Source organism: Mesoplodon densirostris, chromosome 20 (genome assembly GCF_025265405.1).
Source record: "Mesoplodon densirostris isolate mMesDen1 chromosome 20, mMesDen1 primary haplotype, whole genome shotgun sequence".
NCBI lineage: Eukaryota > Metazoa > Chordata > Mammalia > Artiodactyla > Ziphiidae > Mesoplodon > Mesoplodon densirostris.
The window spans coordinates 16,736,494-16,763,843 of record NC_082680.1 but is presented as its reverse complement, the minus strand read 5'-3'; the positions used below and the strand labels follow the sequence as shown (position 1 = coordinate 16,763,843).

The 27,350-nt window shown below is 36.7% G+C and overlaps 1 protein-coding gene across 19 annotated transcripts in view; it reads left to right on the top strand.

Annotated features, from left to right (window-relative positions):
- The window catches only part of PCM1 (pericentriolar material 1), an 88,653-nt gene extending 69,367 nt beyond the window's left edge, over positions 1-19,286 (top strand). For all 19 annotated transcript variants that reach the window (XM_060086189.1, XM_060086199.1, XM_060086193.1 and 16 more), the window contains 12 exons: positions 492-650; positions 1,135-1,274; positions 6,158-6,292; positions 8,649-8,846; positions 10,434-10,493; positions 10,750-10,885; positions 11,190-11,350; positions 13,889-13,964; positions 14,503-14,759; positions 17,031-17,123; positions 17,215-17,332; positions 18,934-19,286. In XM_060086189.1, coding sequence (XP_059942172.1) covers positions 492-650; positions 1,135-1,274; positions 6,158-6,292; positions 8,649-8,846; positions 10,434-10,493; positions 10,750-10,885; positions 11,190-11,350; positions 13,889-13,964; positions 14,503-14,759; positions 17,031-17,123; positions 17,215-17,332; positions 18,934-18,959 — 1,559 coding nt within the window. In that variant the 3' untranslated portion in view covers positions 18,960-19,286. The remainder of the gene's footprint in view (positions 1-491; positions 651-1,134; positions 1,275-6,157; positions 6,293-8,648; positions 8,847-10,433; positions 10,494-10,749; positions 10,886-11,189; positions 11,351-13,888; positions 13,965-14,502; positions 14,760-17,030; positions 17,124-17,214; positions 17,333-18,933) is intronic.
- Positions 19,287-27,350: the final 8,064 nt, after the last annotated feature.

Sequence of the window (27,350 nt, the reverse complement as noted above, 5' to 3'; positions counted from 1 at the left end):
TCATTAGCTGATTGTTTATTCACAATCCTTCACCACTAGCTTTGTCTAAAGTGGACAAAGAAGAATTGGGAAATCTCATTCTTAGGTCTTTTCCCTACCTTAATTACTTGTATTAGGTTGGATTATTTACATCAGAATTTGTATGACATTTTGGAATTAGTTTTTGTTGTACTGTTCATGTGAAGTAATGTATGGACTTGAGAGTCTGAGAGACCTGGGTTCCAATTCTTGATTCTGTATTTAACTGGCTGTGAAACCTTGGGCAGTCACTTAAGTTCTGTGAAAGTGAGGGTACTATCATCTACTTTATAGGGTTATTTTAAGGATTAAGTAAGTGTGATAGTGTATGCCAAGTACCCAAATAGTACAGTATCTGGAACTTGTTAAGCTAGTTTTTCTTCCCTATGTTCAGACATTATTAATAAATTTTACGGAATACATGAAAAAGTTTGCTTTTATATCCTCTAGAAATATTTCTGTTCCATATGCAGGTAACACTGTGATTCACTTAGATCAAGCATTAGCCAGAATGAGAGAATATGAGCGTATGAAGACTGAGGCTGAAAGTAACACAGATGTCAGATGCACCTGCAGGATTATTGAGGATGAGGATGGTGCTGCTGCCCCGACTACGGTTGATAGTTTAGAAGGTGTGTTCTTGAATTGATTAAAAGTAAGACTCATTGCTCCATATATAAAAAATTAAGAGCCCCACGTGATGTGGAATGGGGATTTTTTTTTTTTTTTTTTTTTTTTTTTGCGGTACGTGGGCCTCTCACTGTTGTGGCCTCTCCCGTTGCGGAGCACAGGCTCCGGACGCGCAGGCTCAGCGGCCATGGCTCACGGGCCCAGCCACTCCGCGGCATGTGGGATCTTGCCGGACCGGGGCACGAACCTGCGTCACCTGCATCGTCAGGCGGACTCTCAACCACTGCGCCACCAGGGAAGCCCTAATGGGGATTTTTTGGACCACTTTTCTTTTAATTATCAGGGGTACTAGAACTACATGGCTGTTCCATTGTGTTATTTTAGCATAAAATCATCAGAGTTTAATATTCTTTAGAATTTTGTGTAAGTGTATACATATAACATCATAGACTTTATTTTGCTAATACAGCATTTTCTTTTTTAAAGCGGAAACTCCTATTACTGAAAATCATAGTTCACAGCAACCTGTAAGTGAAGTTTCTACTGTCCCATGTCCTAGAATTGATACACAGCAACTGGACCGGCAAATTAAAGCAATTATGAAAGAAGTCATTCCCTTTTTGAAGGTAAGCAGTTATTTCTTAAAAATAAATAAACTGTTCTGTATTTATTTTTAAAATTCATACCAAAGACTCCATTGTAATAAATTAAGAAAATAGGTAAACAAAAGAGAAAACTAAAAATCACCCATAATTTTGTCACTCAGAGATAGCTCCTGTCAATATTTTGTCAACCTGTTTGTAATATTTTGTCCATATATTGGTGCATTCTGCTTTTTTCAGATATTAATAATATAAACATCTTTCTGAATTGCTGTTTTCTACAGCGTATTTTTTAATGGTTACACACTGTTGATTCATTATTCATTCAAAAATATTTGTAAGATGCCTACTTTGTCCACAAAACCTGGCATATAGTAGTGAAGAAGTCAAGACCTTGGCTAACATGGAGCTTACATGCTAAGATGAGAATATGGATTAAAAAAACAAGTAAATATAAAACATATAAGTAGATATATATCAGGTAGTCATACATGCCATGCAGAGAATTAAAATATGGAGATGTGATGGTGTCTGTTTTTGATTGGATGATCAGGGAAGGCTTTTTAAAGCGGGGATATCTAAGCAGGGTTGTGCATAAGGAGCCAGCTTAAGGCAAGATCATGCCAGACGGAGGAGGGCCTTAAAGTAGGAGCTGGCTTGGCATGTTAAGGAACTGGATGAAGGACCATGTGGCTGTAGGAAATTTGTGTGAGATGATGTTGGAGAAGGGGTTTACAGAGAACATCATAGGCTACATAGAACATCATAGGTATGGTTAGGAGTTTGGATTTTGTTCGAAGTTCAAAGGGGAACTCCTAGAAGGTTTTAAGTAAGAGAGAAACAAAGTCTGGTTTGTTTATGGAGAATTAAATATAGGGGTCAGAAGAACAATGAGACAGGTGAGAAATGATAATGGCTTAGACAAGGGTGTGGTACTAAAGATGGGGAGAAGTAGACGGTTGGGATATATTTTGGAAATCCGGTCCTACTAACAGTAGGTAGGGGTACCTAAAGCCCAGCACTAGATAAGAGAAGGTGGCCTAGAACTGGGGCCCGGGATCAGGTGATCAAACATGTAAAAATGCAAAAGAGGAAGAGCCAGAGTTGACTAAGTAGGACTGCCAGCAGTGAGCTATGTTGATTGCTGCTGTGAGGGCTGAGTATTCATAGAACAGAATTCCCTGTTGTTTTGTCAGTTCCTGTTGTTAAACATTTATGTTTATTCTGGTTTCTTTTTCACTATTATGAACAATACTTAAATGATTTAGCTAAATTTAAATACACATCCCATTTTTATTTCCTCAGAAATAATTCTTAGACATAGAATTTCGAGCTTTAAGGGTATGAATATTTTTAAGGCTTTGGGGCCTAATGTGCATTGTCCCTCAGAAAGGTTAACCATTTATATTCCTAGTAACAGTGAGAATAGTAAGCAGTACCATTAATTTTGTTTAATGACAGTGAAAAGGGGAGAGAAAGAAGCGTGCAAGCCAGGGCTTCTTTCTGAGATGGCCCCTTTTACATTCTCATTTAAAATGGAAATTTAAAAAATTAGAAATGAAAAGACGGTCTTTTCATTCAGATGTGGGAAACTACAAAATATGTTGTCATTGGGCTCGTTTCTTACAAGCTGCTTGTACTTGCCAGTGTGTAAGATGTTGACAACAGAAGGTTGTTTCCATACACTTACATTTCTTCCCTCGGTGGAAGTAATTGCTTTCTTTAGAATATTTTAAGAGAAGGGAGATCCTTGAAAAGGCAATTAGAGAAACTGCTTTCCCTGAAGGGATGGGAAAGCCAAGAGGATAGAGAGGATCCATCTGTCTATGCCCAAATTATTCCATGTGAAAAGTGGAAAACTTAGCCTTTTCCTGGGCACCCACAGCAGCTCCAAATGGTTCTTTCTGTCTCTGCTTCCTCTTCTAATCTCTCAACTCTCCTGCTAGTGAAGCTAGCATTTTTAAGGCTTTGGCACTTGCTGATACTTCTACCTGGAATGCTCTTCCTTCACATACCTGCATGGCTTTTTCCTTTGAACCCTCAAGGCTTTAATCAAATGTTACTTACTGGGTGAGCAGATCTCCCCTATTCCTTATCTGCTTTTCTGTATCTTCATAGTGCTTGTCACCTTATAACCTATTTAATATTTGCTTATTTGTTTTGTCTTTCTCTCTTGTTACATGTAAGCTCCATGAAGTAATGGAAGATTTACATCAGAGATGTTAAACTGTTGTGGTCACTGTCTTACCAGTGCCAAGTATAGTACATGCAGGTAGTAAGTACTCAGTAAATACTTAATGAATTAGTAAGTGAATGGATCCACCAAACCTTGACTGTGGTTTTCAAACTGATCAAGTGTAGTTTGAAATATAGTTTGAAAACAGTTGGCCTATAGAATCCAGATCAGATTCAGCATTGCTCATAAAACTTCTGTAGCCTGGTCCCAGCCTCATAACTGTTCCTTCCCGCATACCTTGTATCCTACTTGACATTGTTCAAAAAGGCACCTTGCCCAGGTTACTTCCTTTGCCTCCAATGCCCTTCACCCTTCCTCTGGCAGTCACACCCTTGAGGACCCAGCTGAAGTATGTTAGCATGTACTTTCAGGCAGGATTTCTCCTTCTCGTAGCTGCTTCTGGGATACTTGGTACCTATTCTTATTTCAGCACTTATGACAAAGTATCACAATTTTTTGCCTGTATCTCCCCACTAGAATAATGTCTTTCTCGATTTCTTAGTATTTTCACTCAAGAAGGACTTGAGAGACTAGATGAAGGGAATCTGAGGAGATAAGACAAATACATCAGTTTCATCCGTTATTCCTGTGCATTTATTAAAATATGTATTCACCCCCTCACATATTTATATTCCTATAAATTATAAGAATATGTATATATTCTTATAGATGGATAGGTAGATATTCATTTAAGAGTTTGAAACCATTCCCTAAAGTAAATTGACAAACTATTCAGGTTATTGCTTGCTTCTATCTTAGGCATAGACAACAAAGCATTACCTTTTTTCTTTTAGGTTTTTGTTTTATTGTAATTCAATAAACACTTTTAAACATGGCTTTTTGGTTAAATTAGGTATATTGGTAGTGATATTTATTTGATATGTACAGTTATTTTCTAAGTGTTAAAAAATATAAATGATTTAGCTTTATGTGTAGGGAATGCGACCATCTCAGGAAATTTTATTGCATTTACAATTTTGTGTCTGATTAAGTTATATCCTTTCATAAGGATCCCCTACTAAATTTAGCATTTCAGACAATTTCTGAGGCCAACAAAATGGGTAGGACTAATGGTCTGATTTTAACTATTTTATGATGTCTCATTTCACTTCAAATCTTGACTTTTTGGGTAAGATTATAGAACTCCTTTGTTAGTGTCAGCCTTACACCCAGTCACCTAAGCTAGACTTCCTAACTTTCTCTTACCCTCTATCACCTGTGAGTCAAAAATTGATTTTTTTTAAAAATTGATTTTGCCCCTAAGAGCAGTTAGTTTTACTTTCTTCTCTCCAATAGCATAACCTTAATTCATATCTTTGAAGTTGAGAGATTTCACCACTGCATGTGGTTTAGTTTCCCAGCTTCATCTCTCACTGCTCTCCATCTAGCTAAATACTCATTTCAAACTACTCAACATTTCCTATACCTGCCATTTCTTTTTCATATGTCAGCCCTTTGTGCAACTAGTCATCATTGAAAATATAAAATGCTGTCACTCTTTTCTGCCTGACTGACCTTTCTTCAGAGCTCTGATATGCTACCACAGCTCCTTAGGGCACCTAGTGTATGCTTCTTTTATGATCCTTATTTATTCAGCAAGTAATGAGTATCTGCTGTGAGCTAGCAACTGTGCTAGGTGATGAGTAAGAAACAGTCCCTGCAGTTTAAAAGTATCACCTACTGGATAGCGTGTAGCTTGTAGTGATTGATGTACTCATGATCCGACTCCTCCACTGGTACTTGATTCCTTGAAGACAGGGACTGTTGTCTTTTTTTTAATTGCCTGCCTTGACACATGAATTTTTTTAAAAATGGGCTTCAATCCTTAGATTTAAGGGATCTTAGACATCGTCTAGTTTGGCCACCTTTGGCCACACGTTTAATGGAAGGGAAAAACCCCCCACAAACTTAACCTGAGTCAAGGTTAGAGGACCTGCCCAAATGAGTTTAGTGGCAGAAAGAGGATCAGAACCTTGAGGTTACTTGATAAGGATGTTTTATGGACTCACCTCAGAAAGTTAACTCTGGTTTGGATTATTATGTAGCTTGCGCATGCTTCTAAAGGAAGATTAAGGTGATGAAGAGAGTTGCCCAAAGGGGCTTGTTAAGAAAGGACAGTAGTTCTCAACTGGGTGTGATTTTGACCCTAATAACATTGTATGATGTCTGGGTATGTTTTTTAGTTGTCAGAACTTGGGAGAGTGGAGGGTGCCATTAGCTTCTAGTGGGTAGAGGCCAGAGGGCTGCTAAATATCCTACAATGCACAGGATGTCAGCAGTACCAAGGCTTAGAAAAGTTAGAAGATAACACAGAGGAAGTTGGGTGGAAGGTGAAGTGTGGTTGTGAGAGTAGTTGAAATGAACTGAACTGCAAATAGGAATACAGGCAATATGGAAACCATGGCATGAGTAGTTCCTTAAAGTACAGAAAGGAAGTGATGGAAAATGTTGAATCAGCCAGTTTCTTTTACTGGCTATTATCTGCTATAGTGAATCAAAATTTGCAAACCTTTTAATGTGGGGGGAGTTTGGCTATTCTTATGAACGAAGTTTCCAAGTGTGCATCTAAAAGCTGAAGAGCTTATGCAAAAAAAATACAATGTCATATTATGTGGATTAATATTTTTTAAGTAAGATAAGTTATATCCTAACCAACTAGGACTTTTCTCAGGAGCACATGGATGAAGTATGCTCTTCTCAACTTCTAACCTCAGTAAGACGCATGGTTTTGACTCTTACCCAGCAAAACGATGAGAGCAAAGAGTTTGTGAAGTTCTTTCATAAGCAACTTGGAAGTATATTACAGGTAAGAGTTTGTACTTGTATGACTTCAATAAGTACCATGCGGTTAGGATTTTTTTTTCCCACCATTTTCTAGCATTACACAGTTTATTCAAGTAGATATTCATTCTAGCATCCATTTGGGATGACATTTTAATACTTCTTAGGTTATTGCTTACTTAGTTAAAAAAAGTTGGATTAGGGCCTGTGTCTTCATTTAACTTTATTATCTCTAAGGCCTGTCCCAACTCTAAAAAAATTTTGGTTTGATTTTTCTCCTACCCAGTAAGAGCACTTCAAGTTTGAATTGTTTAAAAAGTATTCCATGGTATTTTCTAAAATAATTTTTTTTACCAGTCTGGGAAATTGTAGAAGCCGGAAGCTAGCTTTTGATTGTAGAGACTTCTTAGGCTGTACAGTAACTTTAAATTATGTGACGGTTAGTGGTTTGTAACTGGGGGCAGTTTTGCCTCCCAGGAGACATTTAGCAGTGTCCTCAGGCCAACAGGCAGGGAGGGGCTGGTAGTAGCACCCTGTGGAATGTTAACAGTGCCAAGGATGAGAACCCCTACGTTAATGAGTAGGGATACCATAATTACTGCATATAATAAACATCTTGACAGTTAAATTCACCGGTATGTTTTCCCATTGAGATAGTTCAGTGATGTGTATTATTGCTCCAAACTAGAAAATAGGTTTTTCTTCTCATCTGTATTACAGAATTTTCCTGTAAAATTTTTCCTTGCTTCCTATTCTGTGTTTAATTTAAATTGGTTTTAGAGATAGTATTTTCACTTTGTCCATCAAATTTTTAAAAACCCTAGGTTGATGTGCTTTTCCATCACTATAATTTTTCATTTTGTTTTTAATAAGACTGAAGTATAAATTTCAGGAAATCTATAGTAATCTATATAAATCTATATATAAATCTATAGTAATAGATCCTAAAGTGTTCTGGCTCTATTTAATCTAGTTGTACTAACACATAAGGAATGTAAGACATCTGTGGTGTTATGCATTGTTTAAAAATGTTTAGGATAATTTTTAGATAAATGTTTTTTTTTTTTTTTTTTTTTTTTTTTTGCGGTACGCGGGCCTCTCACTGCTGTGGCCTCTCCCGTTGTGGAGCACAGGCTCCGGACGCACAGGCCCAGCGGCCATGGCTCACGGGCCCAGCCGCTCCTCGGCATGTGGGATCCTCCCAGACCGGGGCACGAACCCGTGTCCCCTGCATCGGCAGGAGGACTCTCAACCACTGCGCCACCAGGGAAGCCCTAGATAAATGTATTTTTATAAATTTAACTAGGTAACTTATTCCTACAGAAAGAAAGAACTCCATTTTAGAGTCAGGTTGAAAGAGAAACTGTTGATACTTTAAATGTCTTTGTTAATCAGGATCCATGCAGCCCTTCCTCAGTTTGTCTACTGTTACAATTGTGGGAAGATTCCATATATTAATTTGCACATAAGGTTTTTTTTCCTAAGTCTAAGAAAACCCGACTGCTTTTCTTCTTATTCCTTATTTTTTTTGCAAGGAGACCTACATGAAGAATAAAAGTTAGTTTACATTAAATCTTGCCCAGAGTTGAAAATTCTCCTTGAGGTAGAGATTAAATTACTATCTTCTACTTTTTCTCTTACAAAACCTATTCAGTGCATTTTTTTTCATGAAGGGCCCAGGGTTTGTACTTCTCTCCATCACTGTGCTAGATAAGGTCGTTTTTTGGAAGGGAGGGGGCACTGAGCATTATAGTTGTTTGCCTGTTTTCTAAATAGCATAGTCCATATTTTTAGGAAGAAAGAAAAATAAAAGCGGTTTTGTAAAAACTGTGTAGAATATGGCAGACTTGTTCATTTGATGATGCTATATTTCAGCTTAAATAGAACTAAAGTTTACTTTTAGACTGATTTTGAAGAGAAAATTTAAATTAGAATGATTGGCTGCCTTACATAAAGGGGAAAACTTGAAAAGTATTCTAATGGTATTTTCTTCTCTCATGGCACTTCAGCTTTTCACTGTGGTTTATATGTATATCCTCTGGTACTGGGTGGGACCTCTTTTGAGAATAGGAATCCCTTATCTTACATATTTGTGGCTGGCAGTTATATTACATAGGGACTAAAGCTATGGAACCATGTGTTCTTTTGTATACTCTGTAAGCAGGACCAGCAAGATTCCCACTTAGTCATATTTTTAGTAATATTAATATATCTTTTCTTAGCCTGTCTTAGCCATTAGTTTTAAGTTTTTCAATACTAAAAATAATATTGTTTTTTCATTGGTGAGTATTATAATTTAAACTTGTTAATTGTTTGTATTGCTTTACCGACAGTTGAAGTTTACTGTAATCTTTAAAGCTATTTGGTTTATCTTTGAACAGGATTCACTGGCAAAATTTGCTGGCAGAAAACTGAAAGATTGTGGAGAAGATCTTCTTGTAGAGATATCTGAAGTGTTATTTAATGAGTTGGCTTTCTTTAAACTCATGCAAGATTTGGATAATAATAGTATAACTGTTAAACAGAGATGCAAAAGGAAAATAGAAGCAGCTGGAGTGATACAGTCTTATGCGAAAGAGGTAAATTACATGCATTTTGATTTTAGGAGTAGTTATAATTAGCATATAAATATAGTTCTTGATCATTATGAGTAACTAAAATCATACTTGACCTCAGCAAAAGTAGGTTTTTTAGTAATATGAGTTAATCAGGAATGCAGGCAGGAATGGGTGGCAGGAATTGTCAGATAGCCACTTCACGTTATTGCCACTTTACGCAGGTTTCCAGAAGAGAGAGCAGGACGGGGATCCGGCCCTTGGCCAGCTGCCTGCAGCAGTTATTACCAGTCCCAGTAGATGCCCCAGGAGTATTTATCACCCCAGCCAACACTTATGCTTGCTATTAGTTAGGACTTTGGTTGTATATCCCTGTAGCTACTTATACCCTGTTAAATTAGTCTTGATCACATATGAAATTGGGTGGTTTTTTTCCCCTCAACTTAAGGCATACCAGGAGGCTTTTTCCCTAGACAAGCACCCTTTTCTTGACTCTAATCATGAGAGGGAAAGCAGGTCAAGACCCAAAACAGAAACAGATAACCCTTCCTCCTGAAATCTAAAGTAGATAAAGTCAAGCCATCTTTTTCACACTTTTCATAATGTTTTTATTGTAGACATAAATAAGTTTCACATCATTTCAGTCGTTGCTTAGAGCTTGAAAAAAATAAAAGAGGATGATACTATAAAAAAAATGATAGGAAGGGTTGCTTTAGATGGCGGAATCACGAGGCTCCTTCAGGGGATGAAAAGTGAGGTAAGACATGGACAAGAGGAGTTTATAATGAAGATGAAAAGGAAGAGCATTCCAGGCAGAGAGAACTGTTAAGTGTAAAGAAAGACTCTTAAGGCAGGATTGAGTGTTTTGGAGAACAGAGAGAAGGCCAGGGAGGCAGGAACACTTTAAATGAGATGAGCATATGGGAGATGAGGTACACAGAGGTAGGTAGGACCAAGTTATGGAACCTTAGAAACTGTGGTAGGGACCTTTTATTTTATTTTGTTGTAAGCATGATGGAAACTCATGGGAAAGTTTGGAATAGAGGAGTGACATAATCTCAGTTTAAGATTTGTCTGGATATGATACTGATTAGGAATTGTAGAAGAGTAGAGATGGAAGCAGAGAGACCAGTTGTAAGGCTGTTGCAGTAGTCCAGGTAAGAAATTATGTGTCTTGTCTTTGAGTGTGTAACAACAGATACCTTTGGATGATTGAGTCAATAACGCATTCTCATAGTTTCAGTTTGGATAACAAAAGTAAAGTACAGGCTGGTTCCTAGTTTTCTGGCTTGTGCATTTGGGTGGATGAAGGGCCATTTACTGAGATTGGGAAGACTGAAGGAAGATGGGGTTTTGGAAGGAAAGGAACCAAAATTTTTGTTTTGGATTTAGTAAGTTCGTGATACTTCTTACTCATCCAAGATGTCCGGTAGACAGTGTTGCTTTTTGTTTTGTTCGTTTAAAAGATTTAAATGAAAGAGTTGAATTTACATTTCTAAGAAAACACTCAACTCTTTGGATGATGGTGCAGCGTTTGTTAAGGTTTACCGAGTACTTAAGTGTAATGATGAATGGTTACCCCTAAATTCTGCTTAATTGATTTGCTTATAGGCCAAAAGGATTCTTGAAGATCATGGCTCACCTGCTGGAGAAATTGATGATGAAGACAAAGTATGTGCTAATAATGCTTTTGAAACAAAAGATTAAATAATTTAAGTAGCTTTTACCTTAATGTTTGAGAGCAAAGTATATCACAAAATATCCTTTCTTCTGACAAACTTTTTATTTTCTTTTAAAAACAACTAAATTTAAAATGATTCTTTATATTTTTTATTAGATAATAACTATTATTTTTATGATAGACTTACTATATACCTTTTAAAAATGTACTTTAAGGAATTAATTACTCAAATTTATTTGTGGCTAGGACAAGGATGAGACTGAAACAGTTAAACAGACTCAAACATCTGAGGTTTATGATGGTGACGGTCCCAAAAATGTGAGCTCTGATGTCTCTGATCAAGAGGAAGATGAGGAAAGTGAAGAATGTCCAGTGTCTATTAGTAAGTCGGAAGGCTCTAGACTAGGTTTATACATTAGCTCTTTATAGATTGCTTATTGAAACAGTTTGGTGGAGTGGAATGATTATAGAATTAGGTGTCAAACAACTCTGAATTTGAATTTCCATGTGACCCTGACTAAATTACCTGCCCTTTCTACACCACAGTTTTTTAGTACTTACTCTTTTGAAGATTTCAGATACTGTATGTAAAGCACTTGAGCAATGCAGGAATGCAATAAATGGTAGCTATTATTAAGATATAAGTGCTGAAATTTTACTAAAAGTTGTGTTATTAATCAACTTAGATTTGTCCAAAGCTGAAACTCAGGCTTTGACTAATTATGGAAGTGGAGAAGATGAGAATGAAGATGAAGAAATAGAAGAATTTGAAGAGGGACCTGTAGATGTCCAGACTTCACTACAGGCTAACACTGAAACTACAGAAGAAAATGAACACGACGATCAGGTATTCCAGTGCAGGCTAACACACCCTCCACCAGTCTTACTGTAACTACTAAAAAGCTGATTCTTTTTACAGATGTTAAAATTTACAACTTCCCCATTCTCATTTTCATGAATACAAACTACTTTAATATTCTTATTGAAATCCTAAACACTATTATTATTTTTGTATTTAGCAATGTTTACATTTAAAGCACTTCAAAAAAAATGTTTTTTTTGATAACAAGTCCTAAAAAACTATGTGATTACGTCAGAAGATCTGGATTTTTAAGTTTTATTTTTTCTAGTTATATGTAACAAAATAAAATCATTCCCTTTCCTACCTTCACCTCATCCTGCCCCAGAGGCAAAATTTTGTATGATTTCTTCTGCTGTTTACTTCCTTACATCTGAACAATACATGTGTGTATTTATTCATTTATGTATTAGGCATTACCTACTGACTTCTATTATAGCAGGTGAAGATTTTTAGGTCACTTATGGCTCCTCATTTAATTATATTAATCCTGTCCACCTCATTTAATTATACCTTTTGGTTAAATCTGTATTTAACCAAATATTTAGATTTAACCAAACTATGTAAATATTACTGACTGTTGAGCTAAGCAAATATTATTTATTGCTAAGTCTTATACATTTTTTCACCTGAATTTAATAATTGTCTCAATTTTTAAATTTACTCTTTTCTTTCATCACAAACCCAAGTCTTTGCTATGCCCATCAATAGTTTTACAAACCTCTCAGTAGAATTTTCTACATGAACCAATTAGTCAGTTTTGTCCTTCCTGGAGCATTCTCCTTTCCTGCTCCATTCTGGGTTTGGCTCTTCTTTAGACCTTTAAATAGCTACCAGCCTGGGAATCCCCTTTGTTGCTCTTTATTAGATCTCAGTTTCTGGAATCAAATCTTGCCTTTCTCTTCCTTGGTTTATTTTCTCATTTTGGTGGAGCACATCTTCCAGTAGCTCTCTAAGAAAGAGTGCAAAGAATATTTTGAGACTTCATATTGTCTAAGACAAGTTAATGCTTCAGTGCTGAAAATCATTTTCCCTCAGGTCTTTGAAGGCACTGTTTCCTAGTCTTCTAGTTTTCAGTGTTGCCAATGCCTTTCTTTATTCTGATTCTTTGTATATATCTTTTTTTCTTCCTAGCTCTAGAAGCTTTCCCTCCATCCCCCCACAGAGTTCTGAAACTTTACAGTGATATACATCGTTGCAGGTCTTTTTTCATTCACTACACTAGGTACTCAGTTGTCTTTTCAATATAGCATGTTCTTCAGGTTAGGTCAATTTTCTTTTATTTCCTTTATTTCTTCCTTACCATTTTCTCTTCTTTTCTTCTGGAATAAGTGTTATCAAACGTTATTAGCTCTCATGGGTTGATCTAATTTTCTCCTCTCTTCTATTGTCTCATTGCTCTTTCTCTTTTACTTTCTGGGAGATTTCTTTGACCTTAATACCTATATGAAATTATTTTTATTTCAACTGTTAAAATTTTAATTTCTAAGTACTTTTTTTCCTGATTGTTACTTTTTTATAGCACCCTATTATTTCATCGAAGCAATATTTTCTCTTACCCACCTAGAGGCTTTCTTTAAATATCCACTGTACCTTCGGTGCTTATATTAAAGAATAATAATACATCAAAAAGCCAGTTGGGGTTCTTTTGGGCTTCACCATAGGGTAGCCGAGTGTACAGCTTTTTGACAGAAAATCGCAAATGTTAATTCCTATTGGTCTTTTCTCTGGGGTGGTTTAGTTTCTCCAAAGTAGGGAGGGTCCTCCAGTCTCCTTCCGCCTCCTTGGCTGTTGGTGTTCTGCAGTTAGGTGTAGGATTAGGGCTGAGGGTCCCACCTCTATACAGACTTGCACTAGATCTTTCTGTTTCAGTGTGACACTTTATCTTGTCTTCACTTGTGCTTTCTGCAGCCTACCCCTTCCCTGGTGGCCCCTGGTCTGAGGCTCACTAGTTCATTTTCTCCAAAACATAATCTCCCATTTTCTGGTGAGCCTGGGGGAGGGAATCTACACGTCCACATATTTCTTAAACAGCTTCAAACAACCACCGGCACCATCCCCTTGTCACCAGCTCCCACCCCACTACTGTACTCCTTCCTTCCTAGAAACTGGTGCACCCAGCTATGAGGTGAGTCTTCAGTTTTCTGTCCTCCTGCAGAAGGCACTTAGCTCTGTTCATCTTTCTTTCCTCCTTGTCATTTCCTCTTCCTTTCACTTAACATCTGCATATAAACAGGTGTCTTTTAGTTTCATTTAAGATAGAGTCTGGTCTGAAAAAAACAATGAAAACTAGTGGAGTCCATAGCATTCAGTTCCTTGTGTTCCTGTGAGGCTGAGAAGAGGAGCCCTTGTACTGAGCTGCCTTGGAACCCCAGCCACCGCCTCCTCCCTGAAACACTTTTAGGAGGTATTTTAAAATTCCCCTGTCTGAGGTCTCAGGCTGGACATACCACACTTACCAAGCATCTCCTGTATAGTGACCATATATTTAGGCCCTACTATTAAGACATCACTTTATCCTTCCAGGTTCCACAGCATGATTTTGAAAAATCAGCGGAAAGCAAAAATGTCCCATCAGAGCAAGAACCCACTACTAGTAAAGGTAAGAAATCTAAATAAGTTTCAATGTTAAGATTATCTGAAGTGCCCTTTATGTGCTTAAAAACAAAAAAATCTAAATTCTTAGCTAATGGAAGTTCAAAGGTGTTTTGGACCTGATGTATGTCTTTGTTTTCTCCATAAATCCTTTGTAGAAAACACGAGGGCTTTGTTTCTACAAACAGCTGTTAAAGAATAGTTGACAAATATTTAAACACAGAAAAAAATTTTGTAAGGAAGGTATCTTTAGATACCAATGTGGGGGATTTTTAAAAAATACCCATTCCTGGGCCTTACTCCTGAAAATCCTATTTCATTAGAAATCAGGTGCATTTCAGGAATCTAATATTTAAAGCATCCCCAGATGAATCTGGTCAAATACATTTGGGAACCATTGATAAGGATAATTTCTAGTTGCCTTTTCTTTTGGGTCTTAAATGTCTTGATTACTCTCATTTATACAGTTCAGTCTTTATTTGGTATAATAGTAAATTTAATGACAGTTGTATGACACTAATGTTAAGACTTTCTTTTGATGACAGATGACCAAGATAACACTCCTGTGAAGCCCTGTTACCTCAATATCTTGGAAAATGAGCAACCTTTAAACAGCACTGTCCAAAAGGACGCTGTTACTACCATCGATTCATCTAATCAGCCTAACGCTTTGCCTTTACCTTTAACTGAAATTGAAACCTTGGTGCCTAGAGTCAAAGAAGTTAAATCTGCCCAGGAAACTCCTGAAAGCTCTTTGGCTGGAAGTCCTGATACTGAATCTCCAGTGTTAGTGAATGACTATGTATGTATCATTTACATTTCATTTCTGTGCATATTTCTTCATTTTCAGGTTAACATTTCTAGTATATAAACACAACTCTGCTTTGTGTTTAGGTTTAGAAACTGTCGGAACATTTTTATTTCTTACTCACACTTTAAAGTTGAACAGAAGAGTGATAGTGAATTAAGATGACCATCTCAAAACCTAAAATTCCACTTTTCATAGTTTTGAGAAGCAAAGAGATGAGTTTTATATGGAAACCTTGAGGGAGTTCAAGTTCAGATCTAAAGGGGTAGTGATATGTGAATCACCTCTTATGCCATCCACGCTTGACTACTCAACAGTTTGGAACACTTCATAATCTCTGATAACCCTGAAAGTTTACATTTGGGATGGGAAATAAAGCAGTTTGACAGCACTGGAGTCCCTAGCTCTGTATAGGGAATGACAGAAAAGTAAGCTAGCAAATCTGCATTTATGATGTAAGTAGCTGAGTTTAGTTTTACTCTGGATGTTTGTTTCAATTTAATTGTATAGCAAATAGGTTTTCTTGTGGATCCTTGGGCTGTATATGTTATATATACTTTACTTTCTCATCAGTAAAAAGGAAGGGATTTGTAATAATGTACCTTTAGGTCTAAAGAATGTGTTTCACATATTTTTTAATTAACATCAGTTTTCTGCCCAAAGATATACTTATGATTTCACAGCTTTTCAGCAAGGGGGCTTATAATACTTCAAAACATTCGTAGAAAGAGTAACCCTCTTAACTGTTTTATTTGCTTCACTACCTGGAAAACTTTGCATTTAAAACTGTGAAAGTTACTAAATTTGTTCTTGTTATCATTTGATGGGTGCACAGAATTACTGTCGGAGGCATTCAATCAAAATTAACTTGAAATTAGATCTTAGAGGGTCTTGAATTTGAATTTTAGGCAGGGAACACTACGGAAGGTCTTTGTGCAAGAAAGTGAAATGGTCAAAGTCACGGTGTTTGAAGATGAATCCGATGACTATATAAAAAGTGTTGGGCCTCCCTGGTGGCGCAGTGGTTGGGAGTCCGCCTGCCGATGCAGGGGATACGGGTTCGTGCCCCGGTCTGGGGGGATCCCATATGCCATGGAGTGGCTGGGCCTGTGAGCCATGGCTGCTGAGCCTGTGCATCCGGAGCCTGTGCTCTGCAACGGGAGAGGCCACAACAGTGAGAGGCCCGCATACCACAAAAAAAAAAAAAAAAAAAAAAAAAGTGTTGTCAAGGAAGCTGTGTTAGGAGTCTCCGTTATCATATAAATATAAAATGAGCTGAATAGAGAGACATGGGTGAGAAATGTTTCAAGAAAAAGAAAAACCTAAGGTTTCTACTGGGTAATTGGTAGAATGATGATACTATTAAAAATCAAAGAACTAGGAGAATAAAAGACTTCAGTTTTCAGGAAAACAGTGTGAGGTGTTTTTTAGTAACTTTTGTGAGTTACTAAGTTCATACCTCATCTTTCTATTTGAACCTCTGGAGTTGATACTGAAAGTCTGTAGGTGCTTCGCTGGTGGCACAGTGGTTAAGAATCCGCCTGCCCATGCAGGGTACACGGGTTCGAGCCCTGGTCTGGGAAGATCCCACAGGCTGCGGAGCAACTAAGCCCATGCGCCACAACTACTGAGCCTGTGCTCTAGAACCCGCGAGCCACAACTACTGAGCCCATGCACCTAGAGCCTGTGCTCTGCAACAAGAGAAGCCACCGCAATGAGAAGCCTGCACACCGCAACGAAGAGTAGCCCCCACTCGCCACAACTAGAGAAAGCCCGCGTGCAGCAACGAAGACCCAACACAGCCAGAAGGAGAGAGAGAGGGAGAGGAAGAGGGAGGGAAAGAAAGAAAAAAGGAAGGAAGGAAGGAAGGAAGACTGTAAATGTTTACTTATATTCTTCTGGATACAGTTCTGATGGATTCTATAAACATATCAAGTAATAAGAATAGTTGTTCTAATTATTTTAGCCCTCAGTATTACCATTACTATTTTTTCCTCTAACCTGTGTGAACTGGCTCTTTGTTTTATAAAATGGGGACAGAAAAGCTTGACTGTGTGCCCACAGTTGCAAGTGTGTAGCCCTTCCCGTGAACTCTAGATTTCTGTTCTATTCACTGAGCTGCATATAGAAGAAAAGCAAAAATGATAGAATTACTGACATATATACACATGTAAGAGTCCACTTTATCCCTTGGCATGGATGACTGGTTTAGATCCAGAGATAGAGTGGATTGCTGTCATTAAATATAATTTGTTAATCTTATAGGAAGCAGAATCTGGTAACATAAGTCAAAAATCTGATGAAGAAGACTTTGTGAAAGTTGAAGATTTACCACTTAAACTGACAATATATTCAGAGGTATTTTGCTCTCTTTAATTAAAGTTGTCTTTATATAACAAATATTGTTAAGGTGAAAAATGATTTTGTATTTTTAATTTTCATTCTAAAGGCAGATCTAAGGAAGAAAATGGTAGAAGAAGAACAGAAAAACCATTTATCTGGTGAAATATTATGTGAAATGCAGACTGAAGAATTAGCTGGGAATTCTCAGACACTAAAAGAACCTGGTAAGAGTTATCATTTTTAACCATATCATATTGAAAAGCTACTGAATCTTGATACCATCATTTTGTTTTGTTTTTTAAATGTGCTACTAGTACCTGGAATATCTAAGATAAACATTAGAAAGGAAGCGTACGTAGTTCTATAAAAATTTGTTCAGCCGCCCAATTTATAAAATAGTATTATCAGATAATTTTTTTCTGTTTTTAGTTTTAACAAAGTAATATATGCACATGGCTTAAGAAAGGAAGGTATAAAGCAGTTAGTGATGATTGGCAAGAGCCCGTTTCTTTTAATTATTGGTTTTCAGTTCTTTTGGAGGAGACCCTCTAGATCTCTAAATACTATTCTTATAATTTTTCTTAATTTTAAAAATTAGATAATACTTCCTGTCTCCCAAATGAAAAGTATTTAGACCTACCTCTTCTTCTTTCGGTGTTTATATTATTTTTGGTTTTCCTGTTACCTTTGTTCTTATAAATATATACATTTTCTAGTTCCATCACCTTTGGTCATCACCCAACTACTTGCTCCTCCCCTTTTCCTTCTGCCTTCTCTGTTCAGTTTTACTCATATTCTTTTTTTGTGTGTGTGTGATACGCGGGCCTCTCACTGTTGTGGCCTCTCCCATTGCGGAGCACAGGCTCTGGACGCGCAGGCTCAGCGGCCATGGCTCATGGGCCCAGCCGCTCCGCGGCATGCGGGATCTTCCCGGACCGGGGCACGAACCCGTGTCCCCTGCATCGGCAGGCGGACTCTCAACCACTGCGCCACCAGGGAAACCCATTTACTCATATTCTTACGTTATTAACATTATTAAAGTAAACACACTTACATTCTGTTTTTGTAACTATAATAATTGAATCTTCTATAATTTCCTAAAGATGATTCTCTATAAATATGGTTTGTTTCAGAGCCAAGTGATAGTCCCAGATTTCCTTCTTTATAGGTCTAATAGCACAACCCAAGGGCCACTCAGAGGAGCACATTGCTTGCATTAAGGTCAAAGATTTTCTTTTTGTTCATCAATTCATCAGTTGATTAAGCTCATATAAGATTTTTTGTTTTTTTTAAGAAATAGGGTGAAGAGAAGTGCAAACCAAATGTCAAACCTTCAGTTAATTTCCCAGTCTTCAGCCTATTTCTGCCTGTTAGGACTCAGTTGGTACCCTCTGCACTGTGGCCTGTCCTAGTGTGCCTAGGCTGCAGCTTCCTCCCCTCTTCACTGTGCCTCCATCTCCTTTGAGCATCCTGGGAACTTGTTGTGGTTCCCCATCCTCTGTTCTCTCACACCCACCCTTCTTCTGTTGGTCTGGGTTTATTCATTTTTATACTTATTTTCTTTTTTTTTTCTAGTGGGGTTTTCTTTTTGAGAGAGAGGAAGTATCTGCTTAGTCTGCCATCTTAAAACGGAAACCCTTACCTATGCCTTTTAAACTCTTGCTGTGTGTTATCAGGGAATTATGTAGCAAACTAAGTTTCTTTTGTAATAACTTTATATTAGAAGTGAAAGTTTTAATGGAAGAGAGCAGTATTAAACTAAATTCTATAAGGTCTTAACTTAGTAAGTAATTTATAAGGCATTAACTATGATTCTGTTTTTCAGAAACAGTGGGAGCCCAAAGTACATGAGATGTCTTCAGAGGCTCATCTAACTCTCTCTTTACATAGTCAATGCATATATGAAAATGGCACTAAATAAACATCTCTTTTGATCTGTAAAAAATGTAAATTCGTTTGACGCTGCATTTTTGGTAGGTGTGCTAATTTCTGCCCATGGCAGTTTAAAACATCAGAAACTGAATTCTGGACAGATTCAAGCCTTGATACACTGTGGGGTTTTTTTCTTTTTCTTTCTGTCATTTTTTTTGGTCTTGATTTTTTTCCCCATTGTGATGTTTGGTAACATTAAATTTAAAATGTAGTTTTAAATAAAGTTTGGACTTAACCTGTAAACTATCCTTTTTGGAAAATATGTTGAATTCTATACAGCAAGTCACTGTTCTGTATAACTAGGCTATTCAAAGAGCAATGGTCAAGAGTTAGAGAAATATACTATTTATTGTAAAGCCCAGCCTTTAGGCCAGGCTTCCAAATAATGCCATTGTTGCTGCTATTGGGTCTAATGTTCTTTTAGATACTTGCATGTCTTATTCCTGTGCAACAATAGGGCAGGTTATAAAGGTATCCAGGTTATTGTAGAATATATATTAATATTCTATTCAAATTGGATAATAAGTTTAGAACACTTGTCCTTAGTATCTAGAACTTACATAATTATCTATTAGATAAATATTTTCTAGAATTTCAATTCATATCTGTTGCCTCAGTCTAAAAGTAAAAAAAAAAACAAACATTTTCTATAATTAGAGAGTATTTCTGCACAGCCAAGTAAAGTAACATTGTGATTAATTTTAAAAGGAAAACCAAGATCTTTAAAGTAGAGATTAATAGAACTAAATTTATGTACCAGCACGTTCAAGTTCTATATGCCTTCGGACAACCTTGCCTTTTGAGATGATAGTTTAGCCAAAGCATAGCAGTTGCTTCTGTATGCAGTGAGAGAGAAGCAGGTTCGCAGATGAAGTTTTGAGTAACGAAAATCTACATGACCTCTTTGTCACTAAGTAAATCAGCTTTTAAAAGCTGGTGTAGCTTTAGATCCCAAACTTGCCACATACCCAGTAAGGCTTCACATAGCCAGTTAACAATTAAGTCATCTTTACAGATTCTTTCTTGAATAAAATATGAAGAATTGTTCCAAATAGTCTTTTAAATTTGCCAAAATTAACTGAAGTACCCCATAAGAAAAGAATTTGGTTGGTATTCCTTTGAAATTCTTGCCTGATACCTCAGTGTAAAAGTATAATGTCCAGTCAGGGAGTATTAAATGAGGATTTCCCTCTGAGGGCATTGACTGTATTGCTCCATAACTTAAATTATGTGAGACATATATCTCCAACTTTCTGAATTAGTAAAACTTATTCAGAAAACTATCATCCCAGAAACAGGAATTCTTATTCAATTGGCTTGACTTCAGGGAAATTGAAACATAAGTTACATTATATGTATACTTAAGTTCTGTATTTGTTTTCTAGACTGTACAGAAACTTCATTTTGATACTCAAGCCAAGCTTTACATAGGACGACTGTCTCTCTCTCTCTCTGCATGCATTTTAAAGATCGATACAGTGGAAGCATTGTACTTATACCTTAGTTATTACTGTAGTATCTGTGAACCTTATCAAACTTATTTATGCTTATCAAACTTTATGCTTATTTGACTTATGTTATAGCTGTTGTAATATGGTCTGTTGTTTTCTATTATAGTAGATAATTTAGTTTTAAAATACCTAGGACTTGAGAGCAGATAACTTGTTTAATATGTTTTTCCCTGGTAACTGTTGCTAAAGGGTTAGGCATTGAATATTACTGTTTGTCTTCATTTTTAAGTTAAAAATTTGGTTAGAGATAAAAGAGGAAGAAAAGGTCAAAATGAGTGAGAGAGAAACCTCGCAGGTTGAAATAATGCCTAAAAGAGTGAGCTCACCAGACTGTGCAGCAGGTACTCTTTGTATTTTGTAACGTTCACTTTGGGTAAGTGCTTTTTCACTGTTAATAAATGTATATCCTGCATACAGCCCTGAATTGCATTTTCATTTAAATTGACATACCCATTTATGCTTTAGAATTTATTCCAGAATTGTGGCTTGACTATTTGAAATGTGTAAAAAAAAAAACAAACCCTCAATACAAACTACTATATATAAAATAGAAAAATAACAAGGTCCTACTGTATAGCACAGGGAACTATATTCAGTATCCTGTAATAAACCATAATGGAAAAGAACATGAAAAAGAATATATATGTATATGTATAACTGAATAACTTTGCTGTACACCAGAAACTAAAACAACATTGTAAATCAATTATACTTCAATTTTTAAAAATATCAAGACATGAAAAATAATGACATATCAACCAACCAGAGAGAAGATTTAAACTTGAGACATTTTTCTTACAGTGTGGCCATGCTCTTCTATTTTTTAGTTACATCTGTCTTATATACTACATAAAGAACATTCTCATATTTATTCAAAATTAGATTGGCATGTTTCTTGCTCAACTTTCTTTAATATAAAAAACTCATTCTTTATCTTTCAAAGAAATAATTGCCTCTGGATTTCACTTGTTTCAGTATACAAGTATAATTGCTCAGTCGCCTTGCTTGGAAGAGCCAGCATTTCTTTTTTTTTTTTTTTTTTTTTTGCGGTACGCGGGCCTCTCACTGTTGTGGCCTCTCCCGTTGCGGAGCACAGGCTCCGGACGCTCAGGCTCAGCGGCCATGGCTCACGGGCCCAGCCGCTCTGCGGCATGTGGGATCTTCCCAGACCGCGGCACGAACCCGTGTCCCCTGCATCGGCAGGCGGATTCTCAACCACTGAGCCACCAGGGAAGCCCGAGCCAGCATTTCTTGTTCTTTCTGCACAATTCTAATTGTTATTTCAATGTTCACTGTCTTTACATGTCTAGTTTTTTCCTCATATTAAGTAGTGTCTCTGGCTGACCCACTTTGCATTAAGGCATAAGGAACAGAGGAAAATTCTATTCCTACAAATGACTGTGATTCATATATAAACAGAGCTTTAATTATCTTATCAGTTCGTTTCATCTGCCCAGACTCAGAAATATCCACAACAGAATATCCTTTAGGCCAGCAATTTATAGAAAGCTATTGATTTGGTTATTTTGAAAACTAATCACAGCATAATGTTTCTGTATAACAGAGTTCTGTTCTCTCACATACTTAATATATTTCTTGCATTATGACTTTTCCTACATGTAATTAGTTATCCCCCATATATAGGTCTAGCAAATCACATGTGATTAATTTAAAATAAATAATATAGTTGTAAATACTAAGAATATTAATCAGAAATATTAATTAGAATTATTAATTAGAAATGTTAATTAGAAATCTTCACCTTTAATGAACTGTATCCCCCAGAGTTATAGTTGCCTTTTTAAGGCCATTCTGTTAATCAAATGACATCATGAAAAGGCTTTGCAAAATATCAAGTGCTATACCAGTTCACGGTCGTAGCACTCAGCATTGGTGTTAACCTCGCTTTCAGTAAGACTGTGTCCATATACATTTAGCGTCTCTTCAGTTTCCATTGCTCCGTCTCCTGTTGCCTCACAGTTGATACTCAGTATCTTTCTAGAAGGGGCACAGGCATGGGTTACTCTTATCAAATGAAGTAGTGTTCATGGAAATGCTTTGATGACAGGTGCTATATATAAATGTAAGGTATCTTGTGTATATTCATGTTGGAGAAAAGAAAGGTCCAGGAAAAGAAGGGCTAAGATTCTCCTCAAACTTACACAACTCAGTAGTGAGGTTTTTTGCTTACTTTTCAGTGTTCTGACAGAGTTTTAAAACCAGAACCCGTAATTGCTTCCATGTGTTCTTTGCCTAACAAACATTTTTTTCTGACATGTCCTGGCTGTATACTCTTTTTGTAGTTCTTCCCTCTTTAGGTAAAGAGGCAAAGTCTAAAGAGCCTTCCATACTGGATTTTAAATGGGCAGTTTTCCCACAGTGTCACTTTCACCATTCTAGTTATCCTCCTTCTGCTTAGTTTTATTTACTCTTTTTTCCATTTCCTCACTCTCTTAGTATCCCCAAATCCCCCAAAAATGTTTAAGACACAGGTAGAGTAGTGGAGTTTATGCTCCAAAATTAGTATTTCCAATAGCTTTTTGGACTTTGTGTTTGTTTTTTACTGAAGTGTATTTGGTTTACAGTATTATATCAGTTTCAAGTGTACAACATAGTGATTCAATATTTTTATACAGTATACTCCATTTAAGGTTATTATAAAATATTGGCTATATTCCCTGTGCTGTACAATATATCCTTGTAGCTTATTTATTTCATACATAGTAGTTTGTACCTCTTTATTCCCTACCCCTGACGTTCCCCTCCCCCTTTCCCTGTCCCCACTGGTAACCATTAGGTTGTTCTGTATAGCTATGAGTCTGTTTCTGTTTTGTTATATTCATTTGTCTGTTTTATATTTTAGATTCCATGTATAAGTGATAACATTCAGTATTTGTCTTTGTCTGACTTATTTCACTAGGCGTACGTAAGTGAACCCCAGGTTCGTCCATGTTGTTGCAGATGGCAAAATTTCATTCTTTTTTTATGGCTGAGTGTAATATTCCATCTTGTGTGTGTGGGTGTATATGTATATATATACCACATTTTCTTTATCCATTCATCTATTGATGAACACTTAGGGTGTCTCCGTATCTTGGCAATTGTAAATAATGCTGCAGTGAACATTGATGTGCATGCATCTTTTTGAATTAGTGTTTTTGTTTTCTTTGGATATGTACCCAGAAGTGGAATTGCTGGTTCATATGTAGTTCCATTTTTAGTTTTTTGAGGAATTTCCATACTATTTTCCATAGTGGCTGCACCAATTATTCCCACCAACAGTGCACAAGGCTTCCCTTCTCTCCACACACTCAACAGCACTAATTATTTGTTGTCTTTTTGACAATAGCCGTTCTGACAGGTGTGAGGTGATGTCTCATTGTGGTTTAGATTTGCATTTATTTCCCTGATGATTAATGATGTTGAGCATCTTTTCATGTGCCTGTTGGCCATCTGTATGTCTTCTTTGGAAAAATGTCTATTCAGGTCCTCTGCCCATTTTTTAATCGGGTTGTTTGTTTGTTTTTTATGTTGAGTTGTATGAGTTCTTTGTACGTTTTGGATATTAACCCCTTATCAGATAAATCATTTGCAAGTATCTTCTCCCATTCAGTAGGCGGCCTTTTTGCTTTGTTGATAGTTTCCTTCGCTGTGCAAAAACTTTTTAGTTTGATGTACTTCCATTTGTTTATTTTTGCTTTTGTTTCCCTTGCTTGAGGATATATATCCCCCCAAAAAAATATTTTTGGAGACTGATGTCAAAGAGTGTACAGCCTGTGTTTTCTTCTAGGAGTTTTATGGTTTGTGGTCTTATAAACCATTTTCAGTTTATTTTTGTATATGGCATGAAAAAATGTTCTAATTTCATTCTTTTACGTGTACCTGTCCAGTGTTCCCAGCACCACTTATTGAAGAGACTGTCTTTTCCCCATTATATATTCTTGCCTCCTTTGTCATAGATTAATTGATCATAAGTGCGTGGGTTTATTTCTGGACTCTCTATTCTGTTCCATTGATCTATGTGTCTGTTTTTGTGCAAGTACCCAATGCTTTTGGTTACTGTAGCTTTGTAGTATAGTCTAAAGTCAGAGAGTGTGATACCTCCAGCTCTGTTCTTTTTTCTTAAGATTGCTTTGGCTATTTTAAATAGCTTTTTGGATTATAATTTTCAAGTTTATTTGGATTATGTCACATATGATTGCCTTTTTCTCCTCCCTATCTTTCTTTATATTCCACCACCACCAATTGTCAAGTTTAGGTTATACAGGTGTTTAATAGATTAATTTCTATAGTGCTTTTTTGTTATCCATCATTGAATTCTATTATATTTGAGTATAATTTCTGATAATAGCTAGAAAAACAAGGTATATTTCAAGATGTAAATATTTTCTAACCAAAGAGATATATAAATATTCCATTTCTTGTTTCATGTGATTTTGAAACTTATTCTCTGATAGTGTCAGTGGTTAGTCTTAGATTTTCATGTAGAAAATCTCTACCTTCCAAGGGGTTGTCAGGACTTAAAAGCTTAGCTTCATATAACATTGTATAGTTCAACTTTTTTCTTCTATCAGTATTAGCAGTCATTTTAATACATTGGAGTCCTATGTTCTTTAGCTTAAAATTCTTTCACAGACAATATTTGGACAAGTATTATAAAGCAATAAAGAGATAGTATTACTATGACTTTTGGAAACATATGGTGCACAAAAACATACTGATGTTTTTAGCCCACTCTATTCCTCATTTTTCTGTCTGCAAAATGAATTATACTGGATCCAAGGATGCTCTTAGTATTTACATTTTATCAAATGGTAACTGTTTACATCTTTCAAAGGAAGATTTTTTTTTAATAAATTTATTTTATTATTTATTTTTTGGGCTGTGTTGGGTCTTCTTTGCCGTGCATGGGCTTTCTCTAGTTGCGGCGAGCAGGGGCTACTCTTCGTTGCGGTGCACTTGTCGTTGCGGTGGCTTCTCGTTGCGGAGCACAGGCTTTAGGTGCGTGGGCTTCAGTAGTTGTGGCACGCGGCCTCAGTAGTTGTGGCTCACGGGCTCTAGAGCGCAGGCTTAGTAGTTGTGGCCCACGGGCTTATTTTGCTCCGCGGCATGTGGGATCTTCCTGGACCAGGGCTTGAACCCGTGTCCCGTGCATTGGCAGGCGGATTCTTAACCACTGCACTACCAGAGAAGTCCCTCAAAGGAAGATTTATGAAAGGAAATAAAAATGGAAATTTATAAGCAATTGTACAAATAATTATCAGTGTTTATTAAAATCACAGTGAACAAGACTGTTGAAAACATATAGTTATTTTATAAGAAAATTGGGATTAAATTACAAGGATCCATGTGACCCCAACTTTTGTCAGTCATTTCATGATTTGTGAGGCTCTGGCCCCTTGCCTTGGCATGGTGGCACAGCCTGAAAAAAATGTATACTTTCTTGTTGTTACTTAATAGAGATCTTCCTGGGCATGTTCCCCGAAACAAACTCCACAGGATGGGAGAAAGGTGCTACTACAGAGTAACAGTGTTTCTTCCTACTCCCTCTAGGCTTTGTAAAACCAAAGTCAGATGTTATATAGCCCCATCCCCAACCTTAAATGTAAACAACCAAATGATGTTTTAAATTAAAGCCTTCCATCTTTGACATTCTAGAATTTCTGTATGGTGAGATTTATGAAATTCATATGGAAGTACAAAGAAGTTCTTATAATAAATGTAGGCATTCCCTAAGACTTAATCATTAGATCTCTCAATTATACTTTGTAAAACCTTGGTGATCTCATCTAACCTGATAACTTGAAATATCATTTATAACCTGCCTGCTTCCAAGTCTATATGTCAGTACAACCTCCCTCCCCTCTCATACTCTAAGTTCTTTTGAATGTCTAGTAGGTTTTCTGAACTTGATGTGTCCAAAACTGAGTTCTTGAGTGTTCCAAATCTAATTTTTCTGCAGTTTTCCCCTCTAATAAATGGCACTTCCATCCTTCTACGTTCTCAAGACAGAAACCCTGAAATTATCTGTAGCTCTTCTCCCACATCCAGATAGTCACCTCTACCTTTAAAATGTAACTAGAATCTAATAATTCTCACTATCTCTTCTACTACCCTCTTTATTCAAGCCACCCTTATCTCTTGACTGGATTATTATGGTAGTTTCTTAATGCCTCTATCTCTTCCTTCCTTGACTTTCTATAACTGAATCTCATCACAGTAGCCAGAGTGATGCTGTTCAGATGTCAGTAGCTTTCTATTTCACTCCAGTTAAGAGCAAAACAGTCTTTACAAGACTCTACGGGACCGGTTCTCTACCTCTACCTCATTTCTTATTTTCCCCATTATTCACTCAGCTTCAGTCACACTGACTTTTTGCTATTTCTCGAACATGCTGGGGACCCTCCCACTGCTGGACCTTTGCATTTGCTGTTCCCTCAACCTAGAATGCTTTTCCCAGATATCTTTATGGCACACATTTAGTGAGATCTGTGTGTATCCAACTTAAAATTACAACCTCCACGAATCATTCTTATTCCCTTGCCACGTTTTATTTCTTTGCCTGTTACTTTTCAACACTGTATTACTAACTTGTCTTATTGTCTGTTTCCTCTTTACCCCCTAATTGAAGGGTAAGCTCTATAAGGGCAGGAATTTTTCTCTGCTTTGTCCACTGCAATATAACTAACCTTTAGAGCAATTCTTGGCATATAGAAGGTGTTCACTGTCCATGAGTAAATGATTAAATTCTTTTAGTACTCCAAAGAGAGGTTTAAGTTCTTACATTTTACTAAGTAGG